The following is a 12,691-nucleotide window of genomic DNA, read 5'->3' as shown; positions in this document are numbered from 1 at the left end:
AGTAAGCCAGAAAGATAAAGAACATTACAGCATACTAACGCATATATATGGAATTTAGAAAGATGGTATCGATAACCCTATATGCAAAACCAGAAAAAGAGACACAGAAATACAGAACCAGATTCTTGAAACTCTGTGGGAGAAGGTGAGGGTGGGATGTTTCAAAAGAACAGCATGTATACTATCTATGGGTGAAACAGATCACCAGCCCAGGTGGGATGCATGAGACAAGTGCTCGGGCCTGGTGCACTGGGAAGACCCAGAGGAATCGGGTGGAGAGGGAGATGGGAGGGGGGATCGGGATGGGGAATAAGTGTAAATCCATGGCTGATTCATATCAATGTATGACAAAACCCACTGGAAAAAAAAAAAATGAGCATAAAAAAAAAATATATATATTTTTAATCAACCTTGGTTTCACGATTCAACCTTTACCCACACCTTGAGGATAGTGTCCTACATTAGGTAAGTCTTGGTCATAGCCAGTGGCCAGTCTACAGCAGAGAACTAGATGGATATCCCATGTTTCAAGCACAACCAGGGCTTAAGTTAGTCCAATTAACTAGATTTAAATGATTCCAGGTCCTGGACCCATACTGGGCGATAAGTGTGTCTGCTTTCTTTCTCTAGATTGAATAGATCCAATGTCTCTTTTATATCAATTAACTACCATAGCAAATAACATGAACATATATATACCCACCACAGATTTGTCATGAGGAAGCAAGATAGATTTCTAATGTAGAAACCAAATAACTAGTGGTCATTTCTCTGAAAAATTACAGCATTTTACAACTTTATCCCTAAATTACACTAAAAAATTAAGAGGCCCCTGGTACCACCCAAAAAGTAAAAATCAAGTTCCCACAAACCTGTAGGGAGTTATCCCCTTCCACATAATACCAAACGTTCTTGTGGAAAGGTGTTTGGACTGCATGACCTTTACATCTCCTATTAACCTTTAGTAATCCATTGATTTGCCATCTCCTGAATAATATAAAAATATTTGCATTGTTTTCCTGTGTCTTAAAAGGCAACTCACTCTATGAATGCACCTTTTTAACAGCACCAACATTTATACAATTTCATAATTTATTTCCTCTCCTAGTGTCACTGACTCTAGAAGAAAAAAGATAAAAGGAAAAGAAGCCTTCATCATGGACCACCTCTATGCCAAGCAGGATGTGAGATGCTTTACTGACTTTATCCAAATGAATCTTCACGATAACTTCATGAGGTACCATCTTTCCTCCCACTTTTTCCCCTGCTTTTATAGATTAAAAAAAACAGAGACTCACAGAAGTTATTTAACTTACTCCATCCAGGTCACACAGCTTGGAAGTGGCGGAGTTGCCATTTTAACCCAGGTCTGACTTCAAACCCCACGTTCCTACAAGCTTGGCACAGGGTCTCCTGGTCCGAGGTGGGTTAAGAAGGTAATTAATAAATGTCTTTATGTTATTTTACATGTCTCACAACTCAGTTAGCCCCACTAATCTTTTTTCTTTACTACAACTTAATAAGCATCTCTCTTAGAAATGGGTTATCTAAGCATTCTTTTGTAAAGCAAAGGATTAAGGAATTTAATACTAAAAGCAAGAGTACTCTGAGAGTTCTATTTTTACAAGGAGAAGAGAAAAATTCACCGTATTGATCATCCAGGAATATCTAGTTCAACACTGTTCACATGATTAACATAGATAGAACACAGAGTCTTGCAGAATACACAGAACCCAGCAGACAACTCAAATATTTAGTGAAACAATTGAGTATGATCTTATTTTCCTTATTTTTAATAATATATGATGTAGTTCGACTCCGTTTGCACAAACATGCAAACATTAAAAAGGTACATGAGAAACAGCACCTATTTTCTCAAATTCAGCAATGCACAAGTAAAACCAACGTGCCACATTTCCTTCCTTTAAAACATATGCTTCCAAATATTTCTATTTGAATTAACAGCACTGATGCCCTTCTATTACCCAAGGGCAAAAACCAGTCATCTTTGACTCTCCATTCACCTTCTGATTTTTATATTCATTCTGTTTCCAAGTCGTTGTTAATTCAGACTCTTTAAACCTCCTGCTCAGTCCTGCTCATTTCTGAGGAGGGATACAGAAGCACCCCAACATACCCCTGCCAAAGCCTCCAATCCACCCATGATGATAGTCCACTTGGGGATAAGAGCCTCACCAGGGCAAGGCTCATAATCCAAAAAAATGTTGTTTTTACAACTCCTGGCACTAAAGTTTTTATGATTAAATTGCCTACGACTCAACATTCTAAAACTTGGCTCCATCCAGACTCTGCTCTAAATCTCACCTCCATTTACTCCAATTACTTGTAAGTCATCCTTTGCCCAAGCTAACCCGGTTCTGGTTGCCCTTCACTTACTCCTGCTCTTTGCCTTTGCAAAGCATCTCATTATCGCCTCTTTGCCTTTGCAAAGCATCTGGAATATTGCTCTACCCTTCCGCTTTCCACGTAAGGCAGAAATCCTGTGGATCCTTTAAAACTGAGTTCAAGGGCCTCTCCTCCACAGCCCATGCCAGATCTCTGAGGTTGGAAGTAATTGCCCACCTCCTCTGAGATTATGGCACATTCTACCAGCACTTCTCTTTCAGAAATTAACACTGAGACTCTATAACAGTGATCTGCATACATCTTATGTCTCCTACCAGCTGTAAAGCATCTAATACAAACACAACTCTGCGTCCTTCCAACAGCATCCAGAACAGATCTTATGTGTGCTATGGGTTTGAAGAACATTAAATTAATTAATGTTACACAAAGACCTTTACATGGAAGGACAATACGTGTCCATCTGCACTCTTAGGCAATCTTTGGTTTAAAGAAAACTAAGCCACATAATGTTTTTCAAATGTTCGATGCCAGCATAGTTTCCTTGAATTTTAAACTTTGGGAATCAGAGGGTCTGAGAAGAAAATTATGCTCAATTATCAGTCAAGGCCATTTAGGCTGAAAACATTTGTCGAGCCACCCATCAATCATCAACCCCCACAGAATACAGACACGCAGCGTTCAACCAGATGCCTTACTTTGTGGTAGACTATCATATTTGGAGAACTCTCCTCTGGGTCCACGATCCCCACTGCTCTCTGATCCCCGGACCCCTGAGCCATCCTGGGTGTCTTCACTCACACTGCAAAAATAAATGAATAGACCATTAAGACAGGAAACAATTACATAAATAAAGCTTTGCCATGCAAAGAACTAAGTATCTTTTGGCAGGTGGCATGGAAATGAAACATGATGTAATTGCTTTTTGTTCCTCATTAGTTTAAGTGGTATTTTTCTTAAGTCAGGGGTAATTGTTGTCTAATTATCCATATACATGCTTCTCATTCCAAAGCCACATGGTTTGTTGGCTTTGTTTTCAGCTCAGAATCATACACTCTAGGGGTGATCAGATGGCAATCTTAAAAAATCTCCTGGAGATAGATGAAGTCAATCATTTTGATGTTGATTTTGTCTTATCAAATCTCATGATTAATTCTACGTATTAAAATGTGAATATTTTATAAAGAAAATGCAAAACAACACCACTAGGAGATACCACTTACACACACCAGGATGGTTATAATAATTTTTTAACTCAAACAAGCATTGACAAGGATGTAGGGAAATCAGAACCCTTGTACAGCGTTGATAGGAATGTAAAATGGTTTGGTCACTATGGAAAACAGTTTGTTAGTTCCTCAAAAAGTCAAACATAGAATTTACCATATAACCTGGCAATTCCACTCATAATAACTAAAAGCAGGCATTCAAACCAATATTTGAACACATATGTTCAGAACAGCACTATTCACTGAAAAATGGCAACAACTCAATGTCCCTCAACTGATGAATGGCTAAACAAAATATGGTCTGTCTCTGCAATGGAATGTAGTTCAGCCATCCGAAGTAATAAAGGACTGATACACACTGCAACATAGATCAGCCTTGAAAACATCACGTTAAGTAAAAGAAACCAGACACAAAAGGTCATTGCAACGGACAGAATATTTATGTCCCTCTAAAATTTATATGCCGAAATCCTAACCCCAAATCTGGTAGAATTAAGAGGTAGAGGGTGTAATGGGATTTGTGTCCTAATGAAAGAGATTCCAGAGTGCTCCTTTCCACCAAGTGAGGACCCAGTAAGAAGAAAGCCATCCATGAAGAGGGAATTGAGTTCTCATCACACACCAAATCAACTTAAGCCTTGATCTTGGACTTCCCAGTCTCTAGAACTGTGAGAAATAAATTTCTGTTGTTCATAGGTCACCGGGTCTATGGTACTCTATTATTACAGCCTGAAGGGACTAAGCCAGTCCATATTCCATTTACATGAAATACCTATTTACATGAAATGTCTTTGGGAAATCCACAAAGATAGACAGCAGATTCGTAGTTACCAGCAGTGGAGGGGAGGAGGGAATGGACTGGATGTTTAATAGATGTGGGGTCTCCTTTGGGGATGATGGAAACATTTTTGAACTAGATAGAGGCAAAGGCTGCAGAACCCTGTGAATGCACTTAATGCCACTGAAATGTACACCTTAAAATTAATTTTAACTTATGCAAATTTCATCTCAATTAAGAAAAATGAATATTTTTAATCTGACCTTTTTTTAAAACAGCCTGAAAAGACAGCAGTAGACAATGAGAGCATAAGGAATTTTTTAGTTAAAGAAGCAAATTCAGTTCTTGGTATGATGCACTATTTACTGGGTGACTTCGAACAAGTTAAATAACCTGCTGGTTTCCTTTGCTAACTTCCTTTTAAAGCAAATGCTGAATGCCCACTCGTGCCCAGAACCATGCCAAGTCACCTTCCCCTACATTGCTCTCATCAGTAAATTGTGAATTTCACTGAGTACTCACAGGTAAGGGTCAAATAAATCGAGTGTAAAGTATCGTATCAAGCCATAAAAGTCCTATACAAATGTTATCACTAATCTAAGAGCCTGCCTGGGTTGTTTGCACAAAATTCATAGGCTTTTCATCAAAGAAAACTTTTATAAATACCATACTTGACAGAAAAGGCCATTTCAATTTAAAATATAAACTCAGGAAACATTTTATTAGAAAAATAAGTTGGTACCAAAGGTCATCCCATAAAAACAAATTTGGGCAGAAGATGGGGAAGAGACAGGAATTTGCAATTTATGCTAAGAATTTAATTGCCCCAAGTATCCCATTTGAATAATGTTGCTTGTTTTCTTTATCATTTATGAATTAGGCTGCATTTTAACAGTTAGATTACAAGTTAGATACAGAACATCATTCTATTATCTCTACCCACCATAATGTCAGTATTTCTATGAATATTGTACTACGTGGAAACACTTATTATTATTCTAATCAGTCGCACTTAACAGTTAAATGAACAACACGCGGTTTAATTTTTAAACAACTACTTACTTACTCTTTTACCTAAACACAGAACATGACTGAGCATTTAAAACAAAACTGAGTCTATTTATGTATCTCATTTACCTATGTAACAGAGCCACCTTGGGTTTCTATTGCTTTACTTCAAAATGAACACTTTCACTTTAATGAGCATATTATCTCCCTCCCTCTCTGCCCCAAAAAACTGCAGTAATAGCAGGATTAGAAATGACCTGGAAACAAAGGTGTCAGCCCTCCTTCTGCCTTTCCCTGGCCACTCCTTACCCTCAACAGCAACATTCCTATGTATTAAAACAGGCTGGTGAACCAGGCTCTGGACTTCAGACTGCTCAGTGAATGCAAATAGCTTCTAGTTTGGAACTTTAGTGAGTCTAATATGTAGTAGAAAAGCTGCTATTTTTGGTTTCCCTATCAACTCATTTTAAAATTCAGACAAGTCATTTAACTTTCCTATGTCTAGAAAGAATCATTTCTAAAATAGTGATGCAAGCACTTTCTAGTATATATGTCAACAGATGTTAGAGAGTACTAGATGTGAAAGGTGTAGGTAAGGATATTCTAATTAAATCACTGACTATAGAGCTGGAGTTCCTAAAATTAAAGAACTAGGTTCTCATTTATTATAATATAGCATAAATTTTTACTTTTAAATGAACTACAATAAAAATGAAATAAGAGCCTTTTAAATTTAGTGGTGGAGGAAAACAAAACCTTCTTTATGTTACTTAAATACATATGTATATAAACACCACAAATAATTTAGGAACTTGTAACATTCGTGAATGTTTTTCTGAAAAAACCCAACTACATTCAATAGAAAGAAAACATGTCAATAATAATATCTTTCTACACTCACTTTCAACTAGTAAAAGAGGAGAAGGGCAAATGAGTTACCACCACACATTTCACAATCTCCAAGGAGAGACATACTAGCTTAGTGGTGACAAGCTGGCCTCTGTTACTGGACAGATCTAAGTCTGAATCCAGGTTCCACACCTCGCTGAGTGATCTGGGCAAGTTACTTTACCTCTCTGTGCCTCTGTGCCACAGCCCCATTATAGTTGAAAGCCCTCTAAGCCGAGAAGCCTGGACGCCTCACCTGATCTCCAACTATCTAGCTGCTGGAACCAGGTCAAACCACAGCCCTAACTGGACATCAGCTACACATCCTTAGGATTCCAGTTCGGCCTTAGACCCTCAGAACTTCAAATTTCTCACTTTTCTTCAGAGACTCACAGAATGCCCCATGCTACCTCTCTTTCATCATCACTGTCTATATACTAGCACGTCGCCTCTAATCATGACCATATTCATGCTGAACTTCTCAAAAAATCACTGAACTGAGAGGCTAGCACGCCCCCTCCCAGACTCAGCACCCCTCGCCACGAAGCAGTTCCTGTAATACCAGTACCCGCCACTAGGTGCCGTAGGACTCAACATTTAATCTTGGCGCAAACAATGAGCATCCAATGGCACAAAATTTCATGCTTCCTGCCGGAGACATAAAAATAAATCAGACACAAATGGTCTCTCCTTAAAATGTTCAGAGTCCAGAAGGGGTCATGTGTCCAGAAATGTAGGAAATTGTAACACGTGGGTGCTCAGTTATGACAGCAGAGACCAGGAAGAGGTAACAACCACAATCAGAAGGATAAACAGGAGTCTGGGGGAAGCAGAAGAGGTCCTTCCAGCCTGGGTCACAACACAGGTATGGGCATCTGAAGCCACAGAAGTTGCAGACACTCCGAAGGAAAAAAAAAAAAACGTAATGGTGATCTGATGTCAAGGAGATTAAGTGGGAGACAGTCAAATGTGGAGACTGAAATCATGGGGATTTGCAACTATCTGAATTCATATGACTTTGCTCACTTGTCTATAAGCGATCTCCACTGCTAGCAAGCCAGTTCTGCCCGGGCAGAATCTTTGTCAGTGGGGTTGACCCTTCTAATTCCTGACATCTAGAAGGTACTCAAATATTTTTTAAAAAATGACAGAACTGGTAAGATTTCACTAAGATGCAGTATATCCCATCTAGAACACTCTGGTTAACAAGCCATTAAAACTGCTCATCGAAGAAGGCTCTTTATCCACAAAGACCCAGGGATGGAATCACACATGAAGACTTTCCCCAAGGTTTATTGATATGGGCCCGCCCTAACTCAAGAATACACTTTTGGAATCCATGAGCAATTTAGATCAGAGGGAATATGTGGGAAGGTAGAAAGTATATGAGGAGAGACCCTGTGAATAATAAAACAACTGAACATCTGTGACTCAAACTCTAATTAGTAAATCTTCTGAAAGTCAGGACTGCAATTCACTCCAAACCTACATTGCATTTGCAGCTTCAGTTACAACCAGTGCCAGCTGTTTTCCATTATACGCTGGCCTCTCTAGAGCAAGCGTGGCCTAGGGTCCAGCAGACAATGATGCTGAGCAGGGCAGGTAGGAAGGACCTTGATGATGTGGGAGAGGGAGGGGCTTTAAAGTCACACCAGGAATTGCATCTCAGCTCTGGCCACATCAAGGCTGTTGTGTAGGGCTTTGGCAATTGATTCCTTCACCCTATACTTGCAGCTCTTCACCTGGAGGCAGAGAATCCTCTACTTTGCAGGGGTTGCTATTGAAGAAGGAATAAAAGAAGCCACACAAATTTCCTTGGCAAAGAATGAATAGCAGCAACTGACCAGCAGTCTTGTTTTTGACCAGTGCTTGGCCAAGTGAAACTGCCAGACTAACGCCATCAGAATGACTGGAGAAAGCTTTCCCCCACCTCAGGTCTTCAGAGTATCTGAGATGGAGCCACCAGCAGTCTCCCAAGCTTCCCCGGTGATCCTGATGCTCAACTAAACAGCAGACCACTACAGTTAGACTACACCACCACTAACCCCAGCATCACAAGCAGCAGGAAGCCTGAAACATTGTGCCCGCCACCCCTAAACGCCCAGCCCTCAAAGCCCTGTTCAGAGGAATACCTTGTCAGAGAGGTAATCAAAACCTGCTTGTGATATAGTCTAAATATTTATGCTGCCAAATAAGAACTTCTGTTGATGTTATTTCCTCTCCCCCATATTATATCCAATTCATATTGTTTGCCTCGGCCCATTAAAATCCAATGGATTTCTTTTCTGACATCAGCAATGTTGAGCACTTTAGAAAAAAAAAAAATTTACAAGATATGCGCTAGCTCGGTAGTACAATCTTGTTTATACAGCTCTAATCTGACTGAGTGGGCAGGAACCTCAAGGGGGAAGAAGGAAGAGCAACAGCTCTTAAGAACAAACAACGCTTTCTGTTACTGCAGAGTCTGCCAACTTGATGTCTCCTATATACTCAGAGTTCAGATACTCTATGACGGCTGGAGTGTCTGTTTCAAGTAATGCACCAAAGATCTGAAAACAAGAGGCTATAGTTCAACCCTTAGGGGTCAGTGTTGCTGGCATGCCAGGTACCCAGGATTTTACTAGGCTTTAGTCACTTGGGACTTCATTTTAAGGAAGTTATTTTAGGACTTTAGTTAGAACTTAGGAATTCCCAAGAGCTGATTCAAGGACCTGAACAAGATGGGCAGTCTCAGAATCACCAGGTTGGGGGCGGGGGGGCGGGCGGTGGTGATAAAGATACACGTTCCTGGTTCCCATGCTCCAGAAATTCTAATTCCGTAGGCCTAGGACAGTCCCTTTGTTGTTGTTCAGTCACTATGTTGTGTCCAACTCTTTCTGACCCCATGGACTGCAGCACATCAGGCTTCCCTGTTCTTCACTGTCTCCCAGAGTTTATTGAGTTGGTGATTCTATCTAACCATCTCATCCTCTGCTGCCCGATTTTCCTTTTGCCTTCAATTGTTCCTAGCATCAAGGTCTTTTCCAATGAGGCAGCTCTTCACATCAGGTGGCCAACCCATTGGAGCTTCAGCTTCAGTCCTTCCAACGAATATTCAGGGTTGATTTCCTTTAGGATTGACTGGTTTGAGCTTCTTGCAGTCCAAGGGACTCTCTATAGAGTCTTCTCTAGCACTACAACTCAAAGGATGTCCCTGGAGACTTATAAATGAAAACGTCCCCCAGGTGATTTGGAAGTACAGTCAGGTTTGGGAACTAGTGACTTAGATCCCATGGAATCTGCCTTCTCTTCACCTGATCACTCCCATCCTGCCCCGCGCTGCTGGCTGACTGGGCAGCCAGGCTGACTAAGGTGGGGCTTCTTTAACTTCCCTTGAATTCTGCTGTAAACTCACTGTGATGGATAATGCCAAGGTCCTGGAGTCAAAGAACTGGCTTTCAGTCCCGGCCACGCTACTAAAGAGCCATGTGACCATGAACAACATATTTCTATGCTTATTTAGCCTCATTGAGCCTTGGCTTCCTCTTCGGAACAAATACTCATCACCTGTACCAGTGGGTCTCCACTTTGCCTGCTCATTAGAATCACCTGAGCAAAGCCTCACGGCAACTCTAACACGTGGATGTTATCACTTCCACACTACAGATGAGAACACTGAAGCTTAAGAACATAGGCCACTTGCCCAAAGGTAAAACAGCCTGTCAGTCAAGAATCTAGAATTCAAATCCCATAGACTTCAAGGCCCACAGATTTTCCAACAGGTCAGCTTGGTCTCCAGTGAAATCGCTGATACAAAGTATTGAAAACAAAATTTTGTAAATATACAAAATTTCAGTATATACTTAAATATACAGTATTTAGCACACATAGACTAATTACAGCATACTCAGTAGCAGGTACTTCTGGTACATGATACAACTGGTACATAGTAGGGTCTCAACTAATTGGTAGCTCTTTCCTAATGACATCAGTGAAGCAGATGTCCCCGTATCAACCCTACCTATAGGCATATAAATAAACACAATCCTCCCTAAGTTGTTCAGCTGCTTGACAGCCTAAACTAACTAATCGACCAAAGCTGCTTATAAAGAAAAACATTTTTGCATTCCTTATATTAAACACAGGTCCTAAAAAGCTGAGAGGGAGAAGTGGAAAGTTCTTCACAGAGCAGGATGCGCTTAGCCATGTGACATGTCTCTGGTTCTGTTACTGCAACCTATGCTTGGAGTTCAGGGCATCCTTTCTTACCAGGGGCCGTGAACTCCACACAGCTCTGGACAGTGCAGACCCTGCCAACTCTTCGCTGACTCCTCCTGCCTTTTGAACTTTTCTTCTGTTAGCAGTATACCCCCTATGTCCTTCCATCTCCTTTCTGAACTCAAACCTCTGTGGCCTTCTTTGCTGGCAACCTGGCTCCCCACAAAGACATCCCCTGCCCTGCATGTAGTTGTCCTCACCCTACTTATCTCAAGACCAGGAAGGAAGGCAAGCCTCCTCCTGGTCCTCCACTGTTGCTTCAATGATGTCCCTCCTGTTGCTCTACCCAGACTTCTCTTGCAACACTCAGACCATCGGCCACGCCATTGTTAAGGCGTGAGGCCACCCATCCTCTCCTGTTAAGCCTTTTCATTTCCTGAAGATTCCAGCTTGCAGGTCTCAGAGGTTTTCTCCATCCCTTGGTCAACTCGGTGACTTTTAACGTTAGAGCCAAAGCTGGTTTGTCTGCCCTTCTCTTCCCTCTTCTGAACTCTTTCCCTTCCTCCTCCTCAGTGACCATCTCACATGGCCACATGCTGAATCTTGCCATCACTGGTGACTGTACCACTTCAACTCCCAGTAAAAACCAAGAGGGCACCCTCTTCCTACTGCCCCTCTTTCCAGATCACCTACTCTACATTCCCAACACACATTCCTCATCCTTAGACATTCTATCCATTTCAACCACACCTTTGGTACCATCCCTTACTGCTCCTCTCTCTGCCTTCACATTCTTATCTCCCTGGCTCCAATATTTCAATCACTCATCATCACTCTCTTACAAATGGCCTCCACTTCCTCTCCTCCCCCTTTCTATATCATATTTGCTGACAAAACTCCAACACTGGTGGAATCCAACTCTCCGCCACACAATATCTGAATATGCAAGCTCACATTGAGCAGGTGAACACTGTGGGGTCGGGAGGAAATCACACAACCAGGCTGACAAGCTGCAGTTTAAATTCATGAGCACAAAATTTCAATGAGAAGAAAGGAAAGAAGGAAGGGAGGGAGGAAGGAAAAAAAAAAGAAAGAAAGCTAGTCAATTCTGCTCACCAAACCTAAAAGGTTTTCCTGCCAAACTCGCTTTCTGGATTGGCTATCTTACCAATTCTACTTGTTCAAGCTTCACACATGGTCTCAGTAGATGGGCTTAGTTCGAAATCCACTGAAGAAATGGAAGCCAGCAGAAGACAAGGCACTTTGCCAACAAAGGTCCATATAGTCAAAGCTACGGTTTCTCCAGTAGTCATGTACGGATGTGAGAGCTGAACCTTAAAGAAGGCTGAGAGCTGAAGAATTGATGCTTTCAGACTGTGGTGCCGGAGAAGACTCTTGAGAGTCTCTAGGACAGCAAGGAGATCAAACCAGTCAGTCCTAAAGGAAATCAATGCTGAATATTCATTGGAAGGACTGATACTGAAGCTCAAGTTCCAATACTCTGGCCACCTGATGGGAAGAGCCAATTCAGTGGAAAAAGACCCTGATGCTGGGAAAAATTGAAGGCAGGAGGAGAAGGGGATGACAGAGGGTAAGATGGTTGGATGACATCACTGACTCAACGGACATGAGTTTGAGCAAACTCCAAGAGACAAGACAGTGAAGGACAGGAAAGCCTGGTGTCCTGCAGTCCATGGGGTTGCAAAGAGTCAGATATGACTTAGCAGTTGAACAACAATAAGAAGGCAAGTCTCTCATCTTGAGACAGCCTCACCTAAACCACCATGTTCTTGATCTTCTTTCCGCTGCGATAGAAGTTTTGCTACATTGACTAAAGGGAAGTTGCTCTGTTTTTGCTCTTAACTGGAAGGTGATAAGAGAGCACATTGCTTCTCAACTACACTGTCTCACCACGCTGACAGGCTCCAGTATGATAACAGCGGATTACACCTCAAAGACCTCAAAGACACTTGCTCTCTGAAGTGTAAGACAACAACATTGCTGTTGTTGTTCAGTTGCTAAGTCGTGTCCAACTCTTTGCAACCCCATGAATTGCAGCATGCTAGGCTTCCCTGTCCTTCCCTATCTCCTGGAGTTTGTTCAAACTCATGTCCATTGAGTCAGTGATGCACATAAGTGGATAAGGAGTATATAGGGAAATGTTAAGTCAAGAGAGAAAGCAAAAGCAAGAAGACCAGAGGAATGTGAAGCTTCTAGCAGCTACGAC

The 12,691-nt window shown here is 41.5% G+C and overlaps 1 protein-coding gene across 15 annotated transcripts in view; it reads right to left on the bottom strand.

Annotated features, from left to right (window-relative positions):
• The window catches only part of RGS6 (regulator of G protein signaling 6), a 589,904-nt gene that overhangs the window by 561,367 nt on the left and 15,846 nt on the right, over positions 1-12,691 (bottom strand). For all 15 annotated transcript variants that reach the window (XR_006270116.1, XM_043472448.1, XM_043472452.1 and 12 more), the window contains exon 2: positions 3,063-3,166. Coding sequence is in view for 14 of the 15 variants with exons in the window: in XM_043472448.1 (XP_043328383.1) it covers positions 3,063-3,146 (84 nt within the window). In the remaining variant the exon portion in view is untranslated. The remainder of the gene's footprint in view (positions 1-3,062; positions 3,167-12,691) is intronic.

The sequence above is a fragment of the Cervus canadensis genome, chromosome 6 (genome assembly GCF_019320065.1).
Source record: "Cervus canadensis isolate Bull #8, Minnesota chromosome 6, ASM1932006v1, whole genome shotgun sequence".
Lineage (NCBI taxonomy): Eukaryota > Metazoa > Chordata > Mammalia > Artiodactyla > Cervidae > Cervus > Cervus canadensis.
Note: the sequence above shows the minus strand (reverse complement) of the source record. Positions and strands in the feature narration are given on the sequence as shown.